At 21.1% G+C, this 27,865-nt stretch overlaps 1 protein-coding gene across 7 annotated transcripts in view; it reads left to right on the forward strand.

Moving 5' to 3' along the window:
• Positions 1-27,865, forward strand: part of LOC122508120 (synaptosomal-associated protein 25) — a 58,929-nt gene that overhangs the window by 2,989 nt on the left and 28,075 nt on the right. For 4 of the 7 annotated variants that reach the window (XM_043621248.1, XM_043621246.1, XM_043621252.1 and 1 more), the window contains 2 exons: positions 11,701-11,928; positions 14,877-14,918. In XM_043621248.1, coding sequence (XP_043477183.1) covers positions 11,830-11,928; positions 14,877-14,918 — 141 coding nt within the window. In that variant the 5' untranslated portion in view covers positions 11,701-11,829. Of the gene's footprint in view, positions 1-14; positions 161-9,161; positions 9,408-9,575; positions 9,774-11,700; positions 11,929-14,876; positions 14,919-27,865 lie in introns of those variants that run through there. The other 3 variants (XM_043621249.1, XM_043621251.1, XM_043621250.1) reach the window with 3 other exon arrangements.

Consider the following 27,865-nt stretch of genomic DNA (forward strand, 5'->3'; position numbering starts at 1 on the left):
ACTTTTTAATTACGCCATTATCGTTCATATTACGCCACAGGAATTAACATTGACCTGCTCGCAATTTTATATGTATATAGAGCAAATTTTATATTCAAGATCAAAATTCTTTCAATTCGGAGTATTTTTAAAAAAAAGATGAATAAGAAGAAAATTTTAGGTATGTTTTTTCGAAAAATAATACACAAAAAATGGAAATTTTATACTGGAGAAAATTTACTTTTATGAAAACTAATCAGAATAGTTTTTTTTCTTTTTTTAGGCAGAATTTCGTCTTTCTTTAGCTGGGAAAATTTCATTTTTTTTCCAATTCTAGTCTTTTCTTTTGATTCTAGTCTCTTTTTTTTGCAGCTCTCTTTCTCTTTTACACTTGGGAGTTTGATTAATGATTGGAATCTAAAGTAAAAGGCATAAAATCAATAAAAGGCCATTGTGTTTGCAGCCTTTCACAAAGAGCGTTTATACAACCTTGCAAAACGAGTGATGAAACACCCGGAGCCCACTTTTCTCCCAACAGAGAGAGATATACACTTGAGGTGACCTGTAGTGTGCTGCGCCGACCTTGGTCATGGTCACGCAGGTCGCTGGCACACAGTGTCTGCTTTTCTAATGTCAGAGAATTGTCACGATTTATTCTTTTCTGCAGTAAATTAACGGCGAGGGAGAAAATAAGAGAAAAAGGGGGAAACGATTAGGAATATTGCACGTAGTTACTATTTCTTTGTATTTTTAGTTTTTTTTTTTCTATTTTAGTGTCTAACGGTATAGACTCGTTATTTCGGACTTTTTCTAAAATTTTACAAATTTTAATTAATTAATAATTAATAATAATTAATTTATTATTTAATTAATTTTACAAATTTCTGAAAAATTTAGAAAAAAAGAAAAATTACATAATACCGTATTGTCAATTGATAATTTTAATTTGTGATCTTCGTTATCATTTTCAATCGATTTCGCAAAATTTTTGCATTCTCTTCATGGCATTTTTTCGTCACTTTTTCTCAACTTCTCTCACTGAAGTTGATAAACTTCAGATGAAATAATTGTGCCTGAAGTTCGTAGCGTTTTTTCATCGCTTCTTGTTCGCTTCTTGTTCATCTATTAATGTTCGATTTAAATAGTTAAATTCAATTATTCACTTAGAATGACCAATCACTAGAAAAATAGAAAAGAATTTCAATTTTCATGTTTGACAATTTCCCGAGTAAATGAATACAGACTTCGCACTGAATAATTAATTTTAAAACAGTAGCAAAAAATAGCTTTCAAACTAAAAAAAGTAGTTATCGAATAATTGAACTTGACGACCAAAAAAACTCGTTTTAGATACTTCACAAAATTGAAAAAAATTCTATTCAATATTTTATTTTCCTGACTTTTTCCTAATTTTCATGAAAAATATTTACTTCTATTTAATTCTAGCGAAGAATTTTATAAAAAATTTTAAATAATTGATTACTTTCGACTAATTTTATACAAATTCTAATTTAAGTAATTGAATTCCAGCGAGAAATTTTTATTATTCACAAAAAAAATTAAATTCTTACAAAGATTTTTACACAAATTTTTTTAAATAATTGAATTCTGTTTGGAAATTTTATATAATAGTAAATATTGAAAAAATTAAATTGCGAAAAATTTTTTAAAATAATTAAATTTTACAAAGAATTCTATTAAAATTTTTGACAAAAATTAAATCTCTGTGTGGTATTTTATTAAATTTTTTTGAAAATTATTGAATTCCTAAAAATCATTGTATTTTTTATAAAAATAATTGAATTGTTGTGAACGATTTTTTTTTGAATTTTTAAAAATAATTTAATTTCCAAGACAAAAATTTATTACTTTTAAAAATAATTTAATTTTGCAAAGAATTTAATTAAAATGCCTCAAAATAATTGAATTTTCGTGAAAAATTTTGTTATTTATCGACATAATTGAATTCTTTCCAAGAATTGTTAATGTAAATAATTGAATTCTTAAAAAGAATTATATTAAAATTTAAAAGAATAATTAAATTATGTGAAAACAATTTAATAAAAATTGTATTTAAAATAATTGAATTGTTTTCAACAATTTTCTTAAAATATTTGAAAATAATTGAATTCCTCTGAAAAATTCTAATATTTTTGTAATTAAAATTGTAATTATAATTGTATTTAAAATAATTGATTTCTTTTGAACAATTTTATTAAAATATTTGAAAATAATTGATTTCTTTTGAACAATTTTATTAAAATATTTAAAAATAATTGAATTCTTGTGATGAATATTGTTATTAATGAAAATAATTGAATTTTGCAAAGAATTTTATTAAAATTCCTCAAAATAATTGAATTTTCGGAAATAATTTTGTTATTTATCGACATAATTGAATTTGTAGGAAGAATTATTTACATAAATAATTGAATTCTTGGAAAGAATTTAATTAAAATTTAAAAAAATAATTGAATTATTTCAAAAAAAAATTTAATTAAAATTGTATTTAAACTTTAATCTAATTGATTTCTTTCGAACAATTTTATTAAAATATTTGAAAATAATTGAATTCCTGTGAAAAGTCTAATATTTTTGTAAATAATTGAATTATTTCAAAGAATTTGATTTTTTTCGAGAAATTCAAAAAAAAAATTTTAAGAATAATTACATTTTTTGAGCAATTCCTGTAAAATTATATTAAAAATAATTGAAATCCTGCGATGGATTTTATTATTTATGAAAATAATTGAATAGCTGCAAAGAATGTTATTAAAATTTTCAAAAATAATTGAATTCCTGTGAAAAATTCTAATATTTTTGTAAATAATTGAATTGTTCCAAAGAATTTAAAAAAAAAAATATTTTTTTAAATAATTGATTTTTTCGAGGAATGGAAATTAAATTATTAAGAATATTTACATTTTTTTTAGCAATTCCTATAAAATTGTATTAAAAATAATTTGAATTCTATAAATTTTATTATTTATGAAAATAATTGAATTCTTTCGAAGAATTTTATTATTTATGAAAATAATTAAATTATTGCGAAAAATTTTTTTTAAAATGTTTTAAAAGAATTGAATTTCTGTATTAAAAATAATTGAAATTCTTCGATGAGTTTTATCATTTATGAAAATAAATTGAATTCTTTCCTAGAATTTTATCAAAAAATTTTCTAATAAATTGAATTTCCATGAAAAATATTATTATAGTAAAAGTATTTAAATTATTGTGAAGAATTTAAAAATTTTGTTAAATATTTGATTTTTTCGAAACTTTTTTCCAAATGCAATTCTAAATTAATTTAATTCCTGTGAAAATTTTATTATTTATGGAAAATACTTGAATTTTGAATGAATTTTATCAATTTTCTTTTAAATAATTGAATTCTTTTGCGAATTTTTATGGAAATACGAGATTTTGAACGTTCCAATAAACGAAATATATTTGTATTAAAAATATTGTCATAAAAATTGCAATAAAAATAAATATTTTTTGTTTGATATTCAGAAACATTAATTAATTTTTTTACCGGAAAATTATTGTACCTAATAAAAATTGAATTTTAAGAAGAAAATAAATTTCGTTTATTTGAATGTTCAGAACTTTAGAAATATGAATTTTTCTGTATTTAGAGTTTTCGAAGTTTTTTTTTCTTTTTGAAAAAAAATATTACTTTTGGTGAAGAATTCCAGAATATTAAAATTAGTCAAATTAATCGAATTCAAATTTGTTGTGTTTTGAGGTTTAGGCCAAAGAATCCAATTTAAATCCAAGAATTAAAATTTTTATATTTGAAAATTTGTCCTAATAAATATATTTTTGGCCACAATATTTACATTAGTCAAAATCTAAATTAAATTTTTTTGAATAAACAAGAAAAATAATCTCCTCGCAGAGAAATTGACCTGCTAAATTACAGTTACGTTAATATCAGGTTCAACGTTCGAGATCTAAAATGTCGTTAGTCAACTTTCACGTAGCGTGTGTGTGTGTTTGTGTATTTATACAAATATAAAATTTCTAATGACTCAACGAAAGTTGACAAAAAAAAATAGAAGAAACGAAATTTTTTTTCTTCAGCCAAAAAAATTAATTTTTCGTCTCTTCTGTAATTTAACAGCGACAATGAGATCGGGAAAATATTGAAAATTCTATTGTGATGATATTGACAAAGTGAGACAGAACCTGTCCAAGTATATATAGAGTGGAGAATGTGAAAGCCAATTAATTGTTAATCAATATTCGATTCACGCAGAACAACGATAATGACGCACTCTAAAAATGATTAGCCGTCAATCTTCCTCTATTACAACAAAAATCCAATTAACCGCGCGAAAAACTTGATATCTGAATGTCAAGAATTTGAAAAATTCTCACATTAATTATTATTTTTATTTATCATTAGAAAAAAATTTAAATATGAATTTATATTTCCGTATTTTCATTCCAATTTGAGAAAACTTGTTTTATCAAGTTTTTGATGATTTCGCGCGCTGGATTATATAAAAGGAAAAAAAAACCTCGGGAAATTGATTCACACAAGTTTTCCCCTCGAAGCGAATATCTTTGACATGCAATGTTTTTATTTTGAAATGGGAAAAAATGGGAAGAGAGAGAGAGAGAGAAGAAAAGTAGATCGACGTGATCATAACTTTCGCGTTTAAATTTGAAGTCTAGAAAATGATCTATAAATTCATATCCTGGAACATTAAAAGTTTTATATTAGTATTTGATGTTAATTATGACAACGATGCTCATTTTTCAGTCGACGATAAATATTTATTTTAGGATAAGTGCCTTTTCAGGTGTTTTTTCTTATTTTTTTTTTTGTTTGGACGAAACGATAATTCCGGTAATTTCGAATTCATTTTCTTAATGAATAATGCGATTCGTTTTTTTTTACTATTTTTCATTTTTACCACTACTACTAACTTACTACTTTTGTTACGTTATGCTACTATTTCTGTTTTTTTTTTTTTTTTTTTTTTTTTTTTTTTTTTTTTTTTTTTTTTTTTTTTGAGAATTACCACTACTTTAAATTCGCTAATACTAGAAATCAAAAAGCTATTCTCAAAAATTATAATCAAATTCTTTAAAACGATTCAATTATTATCAAAAAAATATTCGAAATTCAATTATTTTTCAATATCTAGTATTTTCATAAAAATTCGCAAAAAAATTCAGTTTAAAAATAAAATGATAAAATTCATCCAAAATTCAATTATTTTTATAAATAATAAAAATTCCACAGGCATTCAATTAATTTATAATAACTTTTAAAAAATTTCGAAAAAATCAATTATTTCACAAAATTTTTATTCAATTCTTCACAATAATTCAATTACTTTCACTACCTAATAATAACATTTTTCATGGAAATTCAATTTATTAAAAAAAATTTTGATAAAATTCTAAGGAAGAATTCAATTATTTTCATAAATAATAAAACTCATAGAAAAATTTCAATTATTTTTTAATTCTGTTTTAAATTAATAAATCGAAAAATTCAATTATTTCCCTAAATAAGGTTTTCCACAAAAATTCAATTAATTAAAATAAATTTCAATTACTTTTAATACAATTTTACAGGAATAGCTCAAAATATGTAATTATTTTTGAAAATTTAATTTCAATTCCTCGAAAAAATTAATTATTTAAAAAAATATTTGTTTTAAATTCTTTGGGATGAATTCAATCGTTCAATTGTTTACAAAAATATTAGAATTTTTCTCAGAAATTCAATTATTTTCAAATATTTTAATAAAATTGTTCACAAGAATTCAATTATTTACATAAATAATTTTTCGAAAGAATTCAATAATATCGATAAATAACAAATTTATTCACGAAAATTAAATTATTTTGGGGCATTTAAATAAAATTAAATTATTTTCTCAACTAACAATATTCATCACAAGAATTCAATAATTTTTAAGAGCATAATAAATTTCTTTTCAGAAATTCAATTTCTTTTAAAAATTCTAATAAAATTGTTCGCAAGAATTCAATTAGTTACAAAATTATAAGAATTTTTCACATGAATTCAATTATTTTCAAATATTTTAATACAATTATTCCAAAGAAATCAATTATTTTAAATACATTTTTATCTACAATTTTAATTAGAAAAATATTAGAATTTTTCCCAGAAATTCAATTATTTTCAAATATTCTAATAAAATTGTTCGAAAGAAATCAATTATTTTAAATACAATTTTAAATATTTTAATTAAAATTTTTTTTTAAATAATTCAATTATTCTTTTAGATTTAATAAAATTCTTTCCAAGAATTCAATTATTTACATAAATAATTCTTCGAAGATTCTATTATTTTGAGGCATTTTAATAAAATTCTTTGCAAAATTCAATTATTTGTTCATAAATAACAATATTTATCACAAGAATTTAATAATTTTTAAAAGCAATAAATTTCTTTTTGTAAATTCAATTATTTAAAAAAATTCTAACTAAATCGTTCGCAAGAATTCAATTATTTACAAAAATATTAGAATGTTTGACAGGAATTAAATTATTTTCAAATATTTTAATAAAATTGTTCAAAAGAAATCAATTGTTTTAAATACATTTTTAATTACAATTTTAATTAGAAAAATATTAGAATTTTTCACAGGAATTCAATTATTTTCAAATATTCTAATAAAATTGTTCGAAAGAAATCAATTATTTTAAATACAATTTTAAATATTTTAATTAAAATTTTTTTTTAAATAATTCAATTATTCTTTTAGATTTAATAAAATTCTTTCCAAGAATTCAATTATTTACATAAATAATTCTTCGAAGATTCTATTATTTTGAGGCATTTTAATAAAATTCTTTGCAAAATTCAATTATTTGTTCATAAATAACAATATTTATCACAAGAATTTAATAATTTTTAAAAGCAATAAATTTCTTTTTGTAAATTCAATTATTTAAAAAAATTCTAACTAAATCGTTCGCAAGAATTCAATTATTTACAAAAATATTAGAATGTTTGACAGGAATTAAATTATTTTCAAATATTTTAATAAAATTGTTCAAAAGAAATCAATTGTTTTAAATACATTTTTAATTACAATTTTAATTAGAAAAATATTAGAATTTTTCACAGGAATTCAATTATTTTCAAATATTCTAATAAAATTGTTCGAAAGAAATCAATTATTTTAAATACAATTTTAAATATTTTAATTAAAATTTTTTTTTAAATAATTCAATTATTCTTTTAGATTTAATAAAATTCTTTCCAAGAATTCAATTATTTACATAAATAATTCTTCGAAGATTCTATTATTTTGAGGCATTTTAATAAAATTCTTTGCAAAATTCAATTATTTGTTCATAAATAACAATATTTATCACAAGAATTTAATAATTTTTAAAAGCAATAAATTTCTTTTTGTACATTCAATTATTTAAAAAAATTCTAACTAAATCGTTCGCAAGAATTCAATTATTTACAAAAATATTAGAATGTTTGACAGGAATTAAATTATTTTCAAATATTTTAATGAAATTGTTCAAAAGAAAATAATCAATTGTTTTAAATACATTTTTAATTACAATTTTAATTAGAAAAATATTAGAATTTTTCACAGGAATTCAATTATTTTCAAATATTCTAATAGAATTGTTCAAAAGAAATCAATTATTTTAAATACAATTTGAATTAAATTTTTTTTGCAATCAATTATTTTTTTAGATTTAAATAAAATTCTTTCCAAGAATTAAATTATTTACATAAATAATTCTTCGAAAGAATTCAATTATTAAAGATAAATAACAAAATTATTCACGAAAATTCAATTATTTTGGGGCATTTTAATAAAATTCTTTGCAAAATTAAATTATTAGTCCATAAATAACAGTATTTTATTACAAGAATTAAATGATTTTTAAAAGTAATAAATTTTTGTCTTGGAAATTCAATTATTTTAAAAAATTCTAATAGAATCTTTTGCGAGAATTCATTTATTTTCATAAATAATAAAATGCTTTTTAAGAATTCATAAAATTTTCTAACAGTATTCAAGTATTTAAAAAAATTTTCGTAAAAATCTTCGTAAAAATTAAATTTTCTTTTTATAAATAATAAAAATTTCTCTGGAATTCAATTATTTAAATTAGAATTTGCATGAAATTCGTCGAACGAAATCAATTATTTAAAAATTTTTATGAAATTCTTCGCAAGAATTAAACTATTTTTACAAATATTTAAATTCATTTATGAATAATAAAATTCGTTGCAGGAATTAAATTTATTAGCAGGATAAGAAGGAAGTAAATATTTTTTAATGAAAATTAGGCGAAAGTCAGGAAAATAAAATATAGAATGGAATTTTTTGGCAGTTTTCTAAAGTGTCTAAATCAAGTTTTTTTTGTCGTCAAGTTTAATTTTTCGATAGCTACTTTTTTACTCCTTTTTGTAGTTTAAAAAGCTACTTTTGCTATTTTTTAAAAATTTAAATTAAAATTTTTTTTCAAAATTATCGAGTGCGAAGTCTGCATTTACTTTTTCATTTTATTTCGTTTTTTCTAATCAAAATGTTATTTTTCTTTTGTACAGGGTTAAATTAACTCGAAAAGTGGGGGAGAATTCGACATTTAAAATACTTCTTTTAAAAGGAGAGGGAGAGAGTGAGAGAGAGAGGAGTCTTCGTAAATAATTCGAAGCTCTGCATAAATAACAAGTCGAGATCGTATATTTGGTGGATGTCTCTCAGGAGAGTTTGCTTTCTGGAAAAAAAAATGCTTGGCCCAGAATTGGAGGTCAGCTTTCGAACTTGTTACATTCAATTCGAAATAGAAGTCACGTCGATTTTAATTGCAACCGTAAAATATCAATATTTTGGTGTCGATTCTTTGGATTCTTAATCTGCAGTCAGAAGTTATTCTCTATCATTACTTTCGAATTAATCATCACAATTTAATGTCTGGGATTCCAATTTGTCTACGATTATTGGATTAGGATCATCATCATTAGAATCATAATTATCGTCATTATCATCTTCATTATTATCATCATTATCATCATTATCATCATTGCCATCATTATCATCAAGAGTATAGTATCAATATCATAAACAGTATTTCATCATCAATTTTCCTATCAAATATTATTTTTTGTATTATTATCTAAAATTTCATTTTTTATTTTTTATCTTGATCTTAGAACGGCGAATTCAAAATAAGAAGAACGCAGTCGCAAGTTTTTGGTGAATCGTCGTCGTCACGAGCAATAGAAGCACCTTCACGTTAGCGACGTGTAGATGTCTCCCCCGGAACTTGCTCGAGGGGAAGAATATTGTCAATTTTCGTCAGTCGTTGATATTTTGCCGTTGTGAGAAGTAATTCTTGCCAAGTGCATTTTTACGCATTTGATTTTACTAAAGGAGACAAAAAAGAAAAAGAATCTGTGGTAGGTGAAAAATTGCGTGAAATCCTTTCGTTCTCTCAAACGGAAGTTTATCGACTTGCGCCGAAGCAATCGTGCTCGGTTATTCCCGCAAATCCTCGGTTCGTCCTTTTGTCCTCTCGACAAAACTCCTGTGTGTCTCTCTCTCTCTCTCCCGTTTTTCTCTCACTATCAGAATGTTTCATTCCCTATCCCGATTCTCCTGATCATGGTGATTCGGTGACGTTCTTTTTTTCATTGCCTCCTCGATTCGAGTCAAGATCATCATCGAAAAAAAATTATTCCCAAAAAATTGAATTTTGTCCCATGAAATCAGTGTTTTTTTGCAAAAACCAACTTCGAGACGTGATCATCGAATCCAAGGACCAGGTGACCCTGTATTGAAAAATATTTCGTCTTTTTTTTTTTTTTTAGTTTCATTATTCGTTATTTTTTTCTCAACTTCGGATTATTTTTTAATAATTTGAAGTGTAATTTTTTACACTTGGAGATTATTTTAATTATTTATTAAAAAATAGTTTCGTATTTTGAAGGCAGTGAATTAATTTTTTTTTTTACAAAGTGGTAAAAAATTAAAGTGTTTTTGTCATTTTTATCTAGTTGGAAAAATTTAGTGAACGTTTCCCCTTTGATTTATTCGAATTAAATATTTTTTTTTATCGCAGTATAAATGACGAATCATATATATTATAAGGACAGGGATACACGTGGTGTTTGCACTTGCGCGCAAAATGAAACAAGCTATTGATTTTCCCAACTCCTACACCTTTCTCTTCGTTTAGAATTTGCTTTTCCACCTTCTTCTCTCTCTGTATGACCATGTTGTACATTATACCATCACCACCACCACCCCCCTCGAGATCTTTACTTGCAAACTTCCTTATCGGTTAACAAATATCGATCTCACAATCAATATAAATATTCCTCACTACTTGTCCTTTTCAAGATCATTCTGCCATGAAGAAAATGAAAAAAAAGATCACTGTCGAAAGTTCATTGGAGCAGAATTGATTTAAACTCGTTCTTTTTTCGAGTGAACAAATCTCTCTCTCTCTCTCTCTCCTTCTCTCTCTCTATCGGGAAGATATAATGTATATATATATATTGCTAAATATTGTGCAACGACTGAGAAAATTGAATCAAAAAGTAGGGGGAGAATTTTATTCTAAACAATAGTGTTGTAACAATTTCTCGTCAGATTTTTTTTTCTCCTTGACTTTTTACCAATTCATCGTCGAATTTATTTATCCATTCATGATATTTTCATTATCTCTTAATAATTATATAAATTATAATTAATAAAAATTATTTTATTATTAATATAATTGTAAAATAATCCTAAAATTTAACTTTCGATAAATTCTTTCCGAATTGGTAAAATTTATTTATATTGATTGAAATTGAAACGGTTGACATTGAAAATTTTCAAAGAGAACAACTGAACGTTTCCAAACGTTTCAATTTTTTGGGTTTTTTTTCAAGCAACTCTTTTTCGTTTTTTTTTTTTTGGTTTTGCATTTATATTGTTGTATAACTTATTTATCATTCATGAAAATCGTGACATTAGTGGAAGTTGAAAATAAAAAATGATGTAAATCTTGTGTTTGAAAAAATAATAATAGATGATGCAAATCTCGTAGCTTAAAAGAAAGAGTAGGTGATGTCAGTCATGAGCAAAAAAGATTGAAAAACAGTTGATGAAAAACTATGATTCAATAATTAATTTTAGAAAATCTGAATTAAATAATAAATATAATATTAAATTTGAAAATAAATTTAATTAGGAAGAATAATATTAAATGGAAATTAAATTAAAATAGGAAGAATAATACTAAATTGAAAAAAAAATTAAATCAGGAAGAATAATATTAAATGGAAATTAAATTAAAATAGGAAGAATAATACTAAATTGAAAAAAAATTAAATCAGGAAGAATAATACTAAATTGAAAAAAAATTAAATTAGAAAGAATAATATAAAATTAAAAATAAATTAAATTATGAATAATAATAATTAAGAATGATTTCTATTAAGAACTCTTGACTATTAATACGACCGAGTCGACCGAGTGAAAGAATATATCTTATTTTTCAATAATATTGTTAAATTAAAATAAAATAGAATTAGGAATGATAATAATAGAACAAAAGAAAAAAATATTTTTTAATATAATATAAAATATAAAATAAAATATTTTTATATTTTTTAATTATATTAATAAATATTTTAATAATAAATTTTGAAAAAAATTGAGTAAAAGATTGTTTTTTTTGACGACATTTTTTTGTCTTTGCAGGAAACTGAGAGAGCGGACAGCGTTGTCGTCCGCTTGAAAAAGTAACGTCGAGGAGTCGACGTTGAAGAAAGACATTTAGGTGTCAACGAAAAGGTTAACAGGAAAGAGGGACAGTAAATTGCAGCAAATATGCCGGCCCCAACGACAGCAGAAGCGCATGGCGAGCCAGGCCCGCCGAAGACGGAACTTCAGGAATTGCAAATCAAATCACAGCAAACGGCAGATGAGGTGAAAAAGAAAAAAAATTCACTATTTTCGTAATTAAAACAAGAGGCGAAATAAATATATATACTAAAGGAAAGAAAAATAAATCGTTATCTCTCGTAAAATTATTCAGGAAAATTAACTATTTCGTCATTTATTTTCTAAATTATTTTTAATTTTTTTTTATTGATATTTATTTTAATTATTTTTCCAAATTTTTATAAATTTTATTTATTTATTTATAAACGGGACACTTCATTTTTGTTCATCAATTTTTATTGAAAGCCAGGGTGGTCACATGTCAGTAAAGTGAGCAAAGTCAGGGAATTATCAGTAAAACAAAATTTTTGTCAGTAAAGTCAGGGAAATATCAGGAAAAAATTTTTTTTCTGGGAAATTTAGAAAATTGAGATTTCTTTCTACTTATTTTCAAAAATTGTGACTTTTTCGACTTTTCTTCCAAATATTGCAACAAAATAATACATTTTTTTAAAAAATACAACTTATTTCGATTTTTATAGTGCGAAAAATAACTAAACAAATCTTTCAAAAATTATTTTTGAATCATTTTTCTATTTAAATTTTCGAAATATACAATTAAAAAGATTTTAAATAAATGAAATTTTCTTAAATTTAATTGAAAATAATTAATTTTTTTCAAGTATTTTGTTAGAATTTTTGAAGAATTTTAATTGCAAATTTTCAAATTAATTGAATTAACAAAAATTTTGATGAACAATCTTTAAACGTAAATTTAAAAATGAAAATTAATAAAAATTAGCTTGTAATTTTTTTAAATTTAGTATTTTTAGTACTTTCAATAACATAATTTCAGAAAATTCAATACAAAAACTTCTTTTAAGAAATTTAATTGTTTTCGAAAAATTACATAAAAATAATTTTTAAAAACTACTTAATTCTTAGAATTTTTTTATCATAATTTTTTAAGATTTAACTACCTTCGAATAAAGGAAATAAAAATTTAATTTTTTGGACTTATTAAAATTTCTGGGAAATCGTGATCATATTTATAATTAAAATTATTTAAAAATTTGATTATTTTTAAAAATATTGTATACAATTATTATAAAAAATTGAATTTTCGTATTTAAATAATTTAGTTCTCGAAGAACTTTTGGAAAACTATTTAAAATAATTGATTTGGAGATGAAGTTTAGTTGAAAATTATAGAAAATAATTGAAATTCAGGAAGGGTTAGAATTGTAATTTTTAGAAATTATTAAATTTCATAAATTTTACTTATTTTCCGTAAACTTTTAATATTTTCCTGTAAAAAGAATTTTGTCAGGGAAAATAATTTTAATGACAGTAAATTGTCAGGAAAATGTCAGGGAAATTGATAAACTGAAACTTGTGACCTTGTTCTTTTCTTGAAATTTACATTTTTTTTACCTAATTACATTTTTAGAAAGTTTTTCTAAATTGAAAAAGTTTTTTGTCTATTTTTTTTCTATATTAATTTTTTCCCCTATTTTTCTACAATGGAATTTTTATTTTATTTCGAAAAGTTTTTTTCTCAGTAAAAAAATCTGTTTCTTATCTGGAATTTTTTTTCTCCACAATATCGGAAATTCAATAATTTCACTGATAATTTTTGTTTAGAAACACTAATAGCTGAAAGAGTCTTGAAAAAAAAAATTGAGAGGAAAACTTTAAACGAATTTTTATCTTTTCAATTTAATCTCCAGACTCTTTTTTTTGTAACTTGAAAAAAAATTAATAAGGCCGTCATTTTTTTTCTATTTTGTTGAGAATTTTCCTTATTGTTTTCTATTTTTACTATTTTTTTTCTATCTTATTCTATTTTTTTGTATATTTTTTTATTTCATTTTTATATATATATTTTTTTTATTTTCATTTTTGTATTATTATTTTGTTTCAAAATTGTAAAAAGATGTAAAATTTTGTAGAATTTTCTCTTTATCAGAAAAAGGTATCATTTTTATTATTCAATTCGGGGAATGTAAACGAAACGTAAATTTTAATTACATAAAGTCGGATAAATTGCGTTAAAACTGAAACACGTTTCAGTAATTAGGCCAACAATATGTGAAGCATCTTTGATTTTGAAATCTAAATTATTAATTTAATTATTTGATTAGATTAGAGAATAAATTGAATAATTAAATTATTTCTATTAATTTATCGATTAATATAATTGAATTTTTATCCGTATTATATTTTGAATTTTTATTGTGTTTTTATTGTATTTTTTTCTATTTTTTGAATAGAATAGAAATAAAAAAAAAATAAATAAATCAGAAATAAAATTGAAAATAGTGGAAATGAAGTCAACAATAATTTATATTATTCACTATTTATTTTACCATCTGGTCAGTTTTTATTCTGGATTTTTATTACAATTCCGTTTAATTAATATTTCGAAAGAATTAAATTAAAAAATTAGTAATTAAAATATATTACTATGGAATCTGAATTTGAAATTTCTTTCTCTTCTTTAATTTTGAAGCTGATAATTGCAATTTCTTCTTCGTCTCGATAACTTGAGATGATTACTTAGAATCGATATCATAAAAATTATTACTTGGCCTGGAATATACACTTGTGTGTATATATGATACTCGAACATTTTTAGCACAAAGTGTTCTTTTCTCCCCCGGTTATTCGCAAAAAAAGTCGATGGAAACATTGGAATTTATGGAATAAAATGAGAAAAAAAACTCTATCGATTATAATATTAATTCTCGTCATAACTGCCAATTAATTGCTTTTTCAAAAATTAATCATGTTTCTAATTTTTTCGAATCATTATTAAAATAATTTTGAATCATCGTAAAAATAAAAAATCAAACATTAAATTAAATTTTAATAATTTATTCAATTCTTAATTTATTTTAATAATTCAGTTAATTAATTTAGAATAATGTTTAATAATTAAAATAATGTTTGCAATATTAATTAAAATTGTCTTTTCTTTTTGAAATTTTCAGTCGCTGGAGAGTACGAGACGAATGTTGTCGTTATGCGAGGAGGTAAGTCAAATAAAAACAAAACAAAAAAAAAATGCTGGAAATTTTTTCTATCTCTCGTATATTCTATAATTGTCTTTGAAATCGGGACTTGAAAGCTTTACAAGGCTCGTCGCCTCGACGTCCTGTTTAAATCACTAATCGCATGTCGAGCACATCGCATTCCTGCTCTGCTTTGAATTAATTAATATGTAACGCTATTCTATTCAATTCGAAATGAATTCAACTCTTAATTGAACTCAAATCAAAACTTTTTTATTTTTTTTTATTTTTTTTCTTTATTGAAAAGACGTCGAGCGATCAGCGATTGAAAAGCTATAGTACAAAATGTTTAATCATTGCAATAAAGAGCTGATAATTTTGAAGCGACACGGACGACACGATTTTTTGTATTAAAGCCGAAAGAAAAATTTTTTACTGGAGTAAAGTTTCAAATTTAATTGTTATTTTAAATGAAATTTAATATAATTTCATTTCATTTAATTCAATTTATTTAATTTTATGATTTTAAGTAATAAAATTAATAATTCTTAATTATTGGATATTAATTTTTAATTAGATCCAATTTTTGTATTTTAATATTTCTATTTATTTAATTATTTTATTCATTACAATATATTCTAATTTATCTAAATTTTTATTTCTATTTCTAAATTTTCATATCTATTTTTATTTTTCTATTTTCTTAAAATTAATTTCTTAATTTTTATGTAATTAGATGCAATTCTTATGTTTTAAATACATGTTTTAATTTCCTGATTCAATTTTTATTTTAATTTTCTGATTCAATTTTCTGTTTTAATTTTCTATTTTAATTTTCAATTTAAATTTCTGTTTTAATTTTTAGTTCCAATCTTCTATTTTAATTTTTTGTTTCAATTTTCTGTTTTAAATTTCTATTTTAATTTTTGTTCAAATTTTCTGTTTTAATTTTCCATTTTTATTTTTTGTTTCAATTTTATGTTTTAATTTTCTGTTTCAATTTTCTATTTTAATTTTCTGTTTCGATTTTCTATTTTAATTTTAATTTTTTGATTTTCAATCTAAATTTCTGTTTTAATATTCTATTATTAATTTTCTGTTTTAATTTTTAGTTCTAATTTTCTATTTTAATTTTTTGTTTAAATTTTTTGTTTTAAATTTCTATTTTAAATAAATAAATAAATTTAAATTTTTGTTTCAAGTTTCTTGTTTAATTTTCTGTTTCAATTTTCCCTTTTAATTTATTGTTGCAATTTTCTGTTTTACCTAATTTTCTGTTTCAATTTTTTATTTTAATTTTCTTTTTCAAATTTCAATTAAATTTCAGTTTTAATTTTCTGTTTCAATTTTCAATTTAAATTTCAGTTTTAATTTTCTATTTTAATTTTCTGATTTAATTTTTAGTTCCAATTTTTTATATTAATTTTTTGTTTAAATTTCTGTTTCAATTTTCAATTTACATTTCAGTTTCAATTTTCTATTTTGATTTTCTGATTTAATTTTTTGTTCAAATTTTCTATTTTAATTTTTTGTTTCAATTTTCTATTTTAATTTTTATTTCAATTTTCTTGTTTAATTTTTCATTTTAATTTTTTGTTTCAATTTTCAATTTAAATTTCAGTTTTAATTTTCTATTTTAATTTTGGTTTCAATTTTCTTGTTTAATTTTTTTGTTTAATTTCTTGTTTAATTTTTTGATTCAATTTTCTGTTTCAATTTTCTATTTTAATTTTCAATTCAAATTTCTGTTTTAATTTTCTATTAAAATTTTCTGTTTTTATTTTTAGTTCTAATTTTCTATTTTAATTTTTTTTGTTTTAATTTTCTGTTTCAATTTTCAATTTAAATTTCAGTTTTAATTTTTTTTTTTTATTTTCTGATTTAATTTTTAGTTTCAATTTTTCATGTCAATTTTCTATTTTAATTTTTTGTTTCAATTTTCTTTTTTAATTTTCTATTTCAATTTTTTGTTTCACTTTTTCATTTCAGTTTTCTATTTCAGTTTTCCATTTATCACAATTTTGTGAATTTAATGTTCAATTTTAATTTCAAATAAAAATTGGAAATAAAAAAAGTTTAATATTGGAAATAAATTAAATTTGAATTTTAATAAGAAATTTATTTTAATGCCAGAAAAATCGCGGCAAAAAAAATGTTTAACTACAATTCGTTGTCCTTGTTGCGGAAAAATTGCTCAAAAGGTTTTTAGGTTTAAGGATTCTTATTTATTTAATTTTTTTTTGAGCAGACGACGACACCACTTTTTAAAAAAAAAAAATGAATTGTCGTCGTCTCTGTTTCCAAATTACGATGCGATTTTGGAAAACAAAAAGAAAACCTGCGTCCGTAATATATAAGAGCGCGTTTATCCTCCGTTATGAAGGATTCGTCTTCTATAGGGCCCACTGCATTTGCATCCTGTTTCTGTGTACCTTCCTCATTATGTGATTTCATCGACTGTTCCATAAATATCGACGTCAGTGTGAAAAGATATGAACCCCCCTTGTTTTTTCTTTTTTTTTTTGCATCCGTTTTTTGACCTTATATTCCGTGGCACACCCTAATTGATCCTTTTGTGTGTAATTTTTTTTTTTTTTGTATGTGTTCACTGTTCTTTCAAATGCTCCTATTTTTAACCCTCTCTCTCTCTCACTTCTTTCACTCCACTTTTTATATATTCTCTCAGCGAGCAATAAAACGTCGACGAGCGTAGGATGACTATATATTTTTATCATAAGGGTTGGGGGTGAATCTTCTTTTGTCGTCCCCCCTACTTTTTTTTATTATCTCTTTCTCTATATTTCTCATCCCTTATTTTTTTATCATTCATTTCTATTTTTCGGCTCGTTATTTTTTGCCTCGTTCTTTTTCTCCGCTCGTATTTTTTTCGTTGGGATTTTTTTACTTTTCTTTATTTTTTCTCCATGTTTTTATTTGTTTTTCGCTATTTTTCCATCTTTTTATTTTTTTTCTTTATTTTTTCAACTTTTCTTTATTTTTTGTTTTTTTTTTGCTATTTTTTCGTCTTTTTATTTTTTTTTTTTACTATTTTTTCATCTTTTTATTTTTTTTTGTTATTTTTTCACATTTTATTTTCCTTTTTCTTATTTTTCCATTTTTTCTCTATTTTTTTGTCTCCTTTCATTTTGCTCCTACTTTTCCATTTTTGTTTATTTCTTCATTTCTCATGTTTTTTATTTCTTTTTTTTCATTTTCGTCTTATTCTTCTAAACTTTTGAGTTTCAGATTATATATAAAGTATTGGCAGTAAAATTCTCTGGGACGAAGAACTTTGAAAGAAAAAAGAAAAGAAAAAAAAATGAAAATGAAAAATGTGGGGGAGTACATTGATCCAGTAATCGTGAATAAGAGGGACTGATAAGAACGATAAGGACGCAAGAAGCTGGTATCGAAAGTGGAAGCGTTGAATGACCTTTGAACCGTAAATAGCCTTTCTGATACAGTGAGGGGGAAGGAGACATTAGCCGCACTTGTCTCATTGATTTTTCTAAGGGCTCTAAGACTCGCAAGTTTGCATTAATTTTTAGATTCACTATCTAATCTGTTATCAACATATAAACACTTTTAGTGGAAAAAGGAAATATCGACAATTTGTCAGAGAAAATTTTCTTCTATAATTATTATATCAGGCTTCGCTCTCAACTACTGAATCCTAATATTTACTACTTTTTTTACGTTATGCTACTATTTGAGTACTTTTTTTTAGATTTTAGCCACTAAAAGATACTATTTCTGTTTTTTTTTCGAGAATTTCCACTACTTTAAATTCGCTAATACTAGAAATCAAAAAATTATTCTCAAAAATTATAATCGAATTCTTTAAAATGATTCAATTATTTTTAAAAAATATTTGAAATTTAATAATTTTCAATATCTAGTATTTTAATAAATATTCGCAAAAGAAAAGAATTCAAAAAGAAAAGAATTTAATTGTTTAAAAAAAAAATTGATAAAATTCATCCAAAATTCAATTATTATCATAAATAATAAAATTTCCACAAGAATTCAATTAATTTAGTTAATTGAATTAGTAATTAATTTAATTAATATATTTTCAACAAAATTTCGAAACAATCAATTATTTAACCAACTTTTTATACAATTCTTCACAATAATTCAATTACTTTCACTAATAATTACATTTTTAATGGAAATTCCATTTTTTAAATAAATTTTTGATAAAATTCTAAGCAAGAATTCAATTATTTTCATAAATAATAAAACTCATCGAAAAATTCCAATTATTTTCAATACTATTTTAAATCAATTAATCGAAAAATTCAATTATTTACAAAAATATTAGAATTTATCACAGGAATTCAATTATTTACAAAAATATTAGAATTTATCACAGGAATTCAATTATTTAAAATAAAATTTTCATAATAATTATTATATTTCGAAAAATTTAATTATTTAAAACAATATTTATAAAATTCTTATAAAGAATTCAATTATTTTTAAAAATAACAAAATTTTTCACAGAAATTCAATTCTTTTTAAACAGTTTAATAAAATATTTCGCAATAATTCAATTCTTTTCGTAAATAATAAAATTCTTCTCAGGAATTCAATTATTTTTGAAAATTTTAATAAAATTCTTTACAACTTTCAATTATTTTCATAAATAATAAAATTCATCGCAAGATTTCAATTATTTTTAATACAATTTTACAGGAATTGATCGAAAAATGTAATTATTCTTAAAAATTTAAATTCAATTTCTCGAAAAAATTAAATATTTAAATAAATGTTTTTTTAATTCTTTTAAAGAATTCAATTATTATTTACAAAAATATTAGAATTTTTCACAGAAATTCAAGTACATATTTTCAAATATTTTAATAAAATTGTTCAAAAAAAGTCAATTATTTTAAGTACAATTTAATTAAATTTTTTTTAAATAATTTAATTATTCTTTTAGATTTTAATAAAATTCTTCATAAGAATTCAATTATTTACATAAATAATTCTTCGAAAGAATTCAATTGTTAAAGGTAAATAACAAAATTATTCCCGAAAATTTAATTATTTTGAGGCATTTTAATAAAATTCTTTGCAAAATTTAATTATTTTCATAAATAACAATATTCATCACAAGAATTCAATTATTTTTGAAAGTAATAAATTTCATCTTGGAAATTCAGTTATTTTAAAAAATTCTAATAACATCTTTCGCAAGAATTTAATTTTTTTCATGAACAATAAAATGCTTTTTAGGAATTCAATTATTTTTGTAAAAAAATTTTGTAAAATACCATACAGACATTCAATTATTGTCAGAAATTTTACTTGAATTCTTTGTAAAATTTAATTATTTTTATAAACATTTCCCAATTCAATAATTTTCAATGTCAATTATTTTCATAAAATTTTCAAACAGAATTCAATTATTTAAAAAACATTTTTTAAAGATCTTAGTAAGAATTCAATTCTTTTTATGAATATTTACAATTTCTCATGAATTCAATTACTTAAATGAGAATTTGCATAAAGTTAGTTGAAAAAAATCAATTATTTAAAAAAATTTTGTAAAATTAGTCAAAAGAAATCAATTATTTAAAAATTTTTATAAAATTCTTCGCAAGAATTAAATTTTTTTTATAAATATTTAAATTCTTTCATGAATATTAAAATTATTCGTTGTAGGAATTCAATTTATTAGCAGGATAAGAAAAAAGTAAATATTTTTTTATGAAAATTAGGAAAAAGTCAGGAAAATAAAATACTACTAAAATGCTACTTTTTTTTAATTTAAAAGCATCTTTTTGCTACTTTTTTTAAAATTAATTATCGAGTGCGAAGTCTGTTATATTGAAAACATTTTTTTTTTACTAATTTCATTACAGTTAAAATTACATAATTCAAATCGAAATTTTTATTCCTAAATTCGAAAAATTCAGTCTTTAAGTTTCTTTTTTTGTTTTTAAAAAAAGACGAAGTTTCAAACAAAAACGAGAAATTTGTTAATTTATTATTCATTTCAGTATAAAAATAATTTCGCATATTGAATTTATGCAAAGAACCACTTTCATTTGTATTTCCGGAATATAATATTTTGCCTTGACATTTTCATTTTTAATCGGAATATCAAATAATTTTCAAATCAATATTCACGCATTCTGATATAAATATTTTTTTTACTTTTTTTTATTATACTCTTTTTGTATATATTTTATTATTTTATTATATTTTTTTATTTTATTAATTTTTTTTATTATTAATTAATTAATTAATTAATTAAAATTAATTAATTATTTTATTATTTAAATAATTTATTTATTAATTTTTGTATTATTTTATTTATTAATTTTTTTTATTATTATTAATTAATTATCTTTTATTAGTTTAAATAATTTATTTATTAATTTTTTTATTATTTTAGTTTATTAATTTATTAATTTTTATTAATTTTATTAATTACTAATTATATTTTTAATCAAAAATGATGTTTAATTATTTTATTAAAATAATTAAAAACATTTCTCTTTTTCCTTATTATCGAAATAAAAGTGTAAAACAGAAAATTGATAGCAGATTAAATAGAAAAAACTAAAAATATTCAGCGCAAATTGAATAAGTGATTAAAAAAAATATTTTTCACGAGTAAATAAGTTTACTCAGAATATATAGAGTAGAAAGAGTAAAAAACTGGGTGGAGAAAAAATCCCACGCTTGTCGAGAACGTTTTATTGCAAACTAAAATCGTTTCTGCCTAATATAATTGTCTCTCTCTCTCTCTCTCTCTCTCTCTTTTTCTCTTTCTCTCTCTGTCTTTCTCTTTTTTCTCCAGATCTTTTGTCAAAAATTAATGATCGATTCTTTCAATTGATCAATGATTGTTCACTGGTATAATTATATACACAATTAGGAATTTTTATATTGGAACGTTGATGTACGTATAATACACAACCACACACGTGCTGTGTTGCTGCTGCTGTTGCTGCCAAATTGCTGGCGCTGCTCTTTTTTGCTGTCTATTTCTATATGATGTTAGTGGCTGACCTGTTGTACTATCTGTGTTTTAAGTGTCTCTCTCTCTATCTCTATCTCTCTCTTTCTTTTAAAAAAAGAAATTTAAATAATTAACTGATTTTAATAAAAAAAAAAAAAAAAAAAATACTACAACTAAAAATTCAAACACAAAAGATAGTCTAAAACAAGAGATACTTCACACCTAGGCAGGCACGAGGATTCCAGCATCTCGCACTTATTGTCCCCTATTTTTTTTTTTTTGTATTTTAGTTGAAAAAAAAATATCAAAACACTTAACGCATGATTTGTATACAATATTCCACAATCAATTTTGAATTATTTTCCTCTCGTTTTTTTTATTCTATTGATCGATACTTTTTGGAATGAGAAATAAAATTGTCTGGATTATTATTTTTTTTTTGGCTTCAGTAATATTTTATTACCAAAATTTAAAATTTGTCACGAAAATTAAAAGGAAGGAAATATTCAGAAAAATAGAGGAAATAGAATCAAATTTGAAAAAAAAGAAAAAATAGAAACAAATTGAAAAATCGACCAGAAAAAGTAGAGACGAATTCGAAAAAAAAGAAAAAATAGAAACAAATTGGAAAATCGACCAGAAAAAGTAGAGACTAATTCGAAATAAAAAGAACTGGAAAAAATAGGAGCGAATTCGAAATAAAAGGAGCAAAATTCAGGCCTTGGATATAATGATTTTTACGACTTTTTTCGACTTATTTTCAAAAATTACGACTTTTTCGATTTTTTTTCAAATATTGCAATAATTTTTAGTATAAAATGAAACTTATTTCGAATACATACAAAAAATAATAATATTAAAATTTTTTACAATTATTTTTAACATTTTAACAACATAACAATCATATTCAAAATTTTTAATCGAAATTATTCAAAAAATTCGTTTTTTTTTAAATTATACAAAAATTCTTTGAAGTAATTCAATTCTTTTCGAAAAATTACATTACAATATTTAAAAAAAAAATTTTCTTGAAATTTTTTTATCTTAATTTTTTAAAGATTCAATTAACTGCGAACAAAGTAAATTAAAATTTTTTTAAATTTACTAAAATTTATTAACATTTTGGCGAAATCATGTTTATATTAATAATTAAAATTCTTCGAAAATTCAATTATTTTTTTAAATAGAATTTACCAAATTTCAATTGTTTGGAAATTTTTCAATAGTATATAATTGAAAAAGAATCTTTCATAAATTATTTTAAAAATATTAAAAAAAAATAATTTTAAGAATTTCTTTATTATAATTTTTTGAAAATTAATTAATAACTTAAAAAACATGGGCAGTTACAATTATTATAAAAAGCTGAATCTTTTTAAATTCAGTATTTAAATAATTGAATTCTTTAAGAATTTTTGAAAAATTATTAACAATAATTAATTTCGAGAAGAAGTTTGATTAAAAATAGTAGAAAATAATTGAATTTTAAGAGAATTTCAATTATTTTCATAAATAATAAAATTAATCGCAGGATTTCAATAATTTTTATACAATTTTACAGAAATTGCTCGAAAAATTTAATTTCAATTCCTCGGAAAAATCAATTAATTAAAAAATGTATTTTTAAAATTCTTTGAAAGAATTCAATTATTTTCAAAAATAACAAAAATTTTCATAGAAATTCAATTCTTTTTAAACATTTAATACAATTTTTCGCAATAATTCAATTACTTCCATAAATAATAAAATTCTTTGCAGGAATTAAATAATTTTTGATCCAATTTAAATAAAATTGCACGAAAGAATTTAATTATTTTCAAAAATTTCCATAAAATTCAATTTCAACAAGAATTTAAAATTCCCTAAAAATAATTCAATTATTCTCAAAATATTTTTAAAAAATTCTACATAAAAATTAAATTACTTTCAATGCAATTTTTAAATGTATTCGTCAAAAAAAATTGAAAGAATTCAATTATTTTCGAAAAATAATAAAATTGTTGTGATGAATTCAATTGTTTTGAATATACTTAATTTTAATCCAATTCTTTAAAGAAATTCAATTATTTTCATAAATAATAAAATTAATCGCAGGATTTCAATTATTTCAAAAAACCACTTTACAGGAACTGCTCGAAAAATTAAATTTCAATTCCTCGAAAAAATCAATTAATTAAAAAAATGTTTTTTTAAAATTCTTTGAAAGAATTCAATTATTTTAAAAAATAACAAAAATTTTCATGGAAATTCAATTTTTTTGAAACATTTTAATAAAATTTTTCGCAAAAGTTCAATTATTTTCATAGAATTCGTAGCAACTATTCAATTATTTTCATAAATAATAAAATTAATCGCAGGATTTCAATTATTTTTTATACAATTTTACAGAAATTGCTCGAAAAATTTAATTTCAATTCCTCGAAAAAATCAATTATTTAAAAAAATGTTTTTTTTTAAATTCTTATGATAAATTCAATTACTTTCAAAAATAACAAAAATTTTCATAGAAATTCAATTGTTTTTAAACATTTTAATAAAATTTTTCTTAAGAATTCAATTATTTTCAATACAATTTTAATAAAATTCTTCATAAAATTCAATTGCTTTCAAAATTTTTAATTAAAATTATTAAAGAAACTCCACTAGTTTAAAAAAAATTCAAAGAAATTCTTCAAAAGAATTTAATTAGGATTTTTAAAAATTTTTAATAAAATTCTTCCGGAGAATTCAGTTATTTTTTTAAAGTACTTTTTTATTATAATTTTTTGAAAATTAATTAATAACTTAAAAAACATGGACAATTACAATTATTATAAAAAACTGAATTTTTTTAAATTCAGTATTTAAATAATTGAATTCTCTAAGAATTTTCGGAAAATTATTGAAAATAATTGATTTCGAGAAGAAGTTTGATTAAAAATTGTAGAAAATAATTGAATTTTAAGAGAACTACAGTCGTAATTTTTAGAAGTTATTAAATTTCAAAAGGTTTTAAATAGAAATTTTTTAAATTTTATTTCCGTATAAAAACAAGCGAGGAGTATTTAGATATTTATTTAACGAAATTATTCAAGTTTTGAATAATTTAATTTATAAAACAGTGAAAGATCGGAAAAATACAAAATAAAATTTTTGTGATAACACTGAATATTAAATAAACGATTTTTTTCTATTTTAAATCGACTTTTTTTGCGTCTTAAAGTCGATTCAAGGCCTGAAAATTAGAAAAATTTTGAAATTAAGTTTGAAAAAATTCAATTCTAAATTGAATCTGAACTAAATAAAAATAAAATAGAAATAAAATAGAAATAAAATAAAAATAAAGTAAAAAAATAACTTGAAAAAAGTAAGAAAAAAAGAAAAGATTCCAAGAAAAGAAATTAATCTAAAAAAAAAAATACTTTTTGAATAGTGGAAAGAAACTGAATGGAGAATAATAATTTTTTTTTCTTACTTCGCCTTTCATTTGGTTCAAAAAATGATAATAATAATAATTCAGACGTAAATCCCTGGGTATTATGTAGATGTGGATTCTGACAATTTAAATCCCCAAAAGTATCCATTAATATTTTTTTTTCGTCCTCTTCCAATTTTTTTCTTCTTTTTTTTTTTTTTTGTCATTGTCAGTGGCACGAAATCCTTGACCCTGTTTTTCTGCAACTATATATATATACGATCCTATACGGTATCAAATTCTGATTATTAATCCCTTGAATATTTTTATTGAAAGGGCATGCACGCATGGTGAGAGCCCTTATTTTGCATTTATTATATTTTTTGGTGTCAATCTTGCTCTTTTTCTGTCTATATAATAAATTCCTCCATTTCTCTGCCTTTTTTCTCTAAATCTCTATCTTTCCTTTTTTTTCTCTCTATATTACTCTCACCATTTATTTCTATCCTATATATAACAAAAACTGAGGCGTGACGTCGTCACAAATTTCAAGGACAATATCATTAGCGTGCTGCATTTTACAACTTGAAACAATGTTTCGTTTTCGCGTTTAGAATCTCAATTATCTTCGAACGATTTTATTTTATTTTTTTATTTATTTTTTTTTTACTTTTCAAATGTATACATAAAAGTTTTCACTTTGTTGAATTTGTTCGATTTGTTCAAAAAATCCTTTTTGGAATTTTGTCTCGAAAAATCGAAAAAATACTTCAAATTCAATACTTTTTTAATCCTAACTAATATTTTTTTTTAATCAATTTTTTATGCTCAATAATTCTTTATTCTTTATAATTAATAATTTTACCTCGAATTTTACAATCAATTTTTTGTGTTCAATAATTTTTTATTCTCTATAGTTAATAATTTTTTATAAACAATTTTTTTTTATAATTAGTAGGATCTAATTATGTTAATTTCTAAAGTCAAAAAATAATTTTTATTTTTTCAATCGTAATAAAATATTTTCTTTTTAATTTTACAAATTCTTTTCAAAAAATATTTTTTCTTTTATTTTGTTTATTTCTTCCAATTTTTTTTTTTTTTAATTATTATTGACAAAAAAAATTTATTTTTAACGTTTCGAATTCTCTGCAATTAAAGATAATTTTTCTCTTATTTAAAAAAAAAAATGGAAAACAATAACAAACAATTGTTTATTAAATAATAAATATTATGGAAAAAATAATAAACAATTGTTTATTAAATAAATATTATCGAAAAGATAATAAACAATTGTTTATGAAATAATGAATATTATCGAAAAGATAATAAAAAATTATTGTTTTTAATTTTTTCGAATTTTTATCAATTATTATTCACAACAAAAAATAAAGAGACAGAAAGAAAAACATTATTAGTTTAAAAAAATAATCGTTTCTCTGAAGAATGTAAAAAAGGATTAAAACTATTTTCAATTAATTAATTGAAAAATTCAATTATTATCCGAAATAAAATTTTCCACAAGAATTCAATTATTTAAAATAAAATTTTCATAATATTCATTATATTTCGAAAAAATTTATTATTTAAAATAATGTTTATAAAATTCTTATGAAGAATTCAATTATTTTTAAAAATGACAAAATTTTTCACAGAAATTCAATTCTTTTTTTAAACATTTTAATAACATTTTTCGCAATTATTCAATTATTTTCATAGAATTCTTAGCAACTATTCAATTATTTTTGATAAATAATAAAATTCATCGCAGGATTTCAATTATTTTTTAAAATTGTAATTAAATTCTTAGCAACTATTCAATTATTTCCATAAATTATTCCATTTCAATTTTTTTAAATACAATTTTGCAGGAATTGCTCGAAAAATTTAATTTCAATTCCCCGAAAAAATCAAATTATTTAAAAAAATGTTTTTTTTTAAAATTCTTTGGAGAAATTCAATTATTTTCAAAAATAACAAAATTTTTTTACAGAAATTCAATATTTTCAAATTTTAATAAATTTTTTAGCAATAGTTCAATTATTTTCATAGAATTCTTAGCAACTATTCAATTATTTTTATAAATAATAAAATTAATCGCAGGATTTCAATTATTTTTAATACAATTTTACAGGAATTGCTCGAAAAATTTAATTTCAATTTCTCGAAAAAATCAATTATTTAAAAAAAATGTTTTTTTTTAAATTCTTTGGAAGAATACAATTATTTTCAATAATATTAGAATTTCGCACAGGAATTCAGTTATTTTCAAATATTTTAATAAAATTGTTCGAAAGAAATCAATAATTATTTTAAATACAATTTTAATTAGATTTTTTTGAAATAATTCAATTATTCTTTTAGATTTTAATAAAATTCTTCCTAATAATTCAATTATTTACATAAATAATTCTTCGAAAGAATTCAATTATTAAAAATAAATAACAAAATTATTCCCGAAAATTAAATTATTTTGAAGCATTTTAATAAAATTCTTTGCAAAATTCAAATTATTTTCATAATTAACAATATTCTTCACAAGAATTCAATAATTTTTAAAAGTAATAAATTTCTTAATGGAAATTCAATTATTTTTAA

This window comes from Leptopilina heterotoma, unplaced genomic scaffold, assembly GCF_015476425.1.
Source record: "Leptopilina heterotoma isolate Lh14 unplaced genomic scaffold, ASM1547642v1 Lhet_52, whole genome shotgun sequence".
Taxonomy (NCBI): Eukaryota; Metazoa; Arthropoda; class Insecta; order Hymenoptera; family Figitidae; genus Leptopilina; species Leptopilina heterotoma.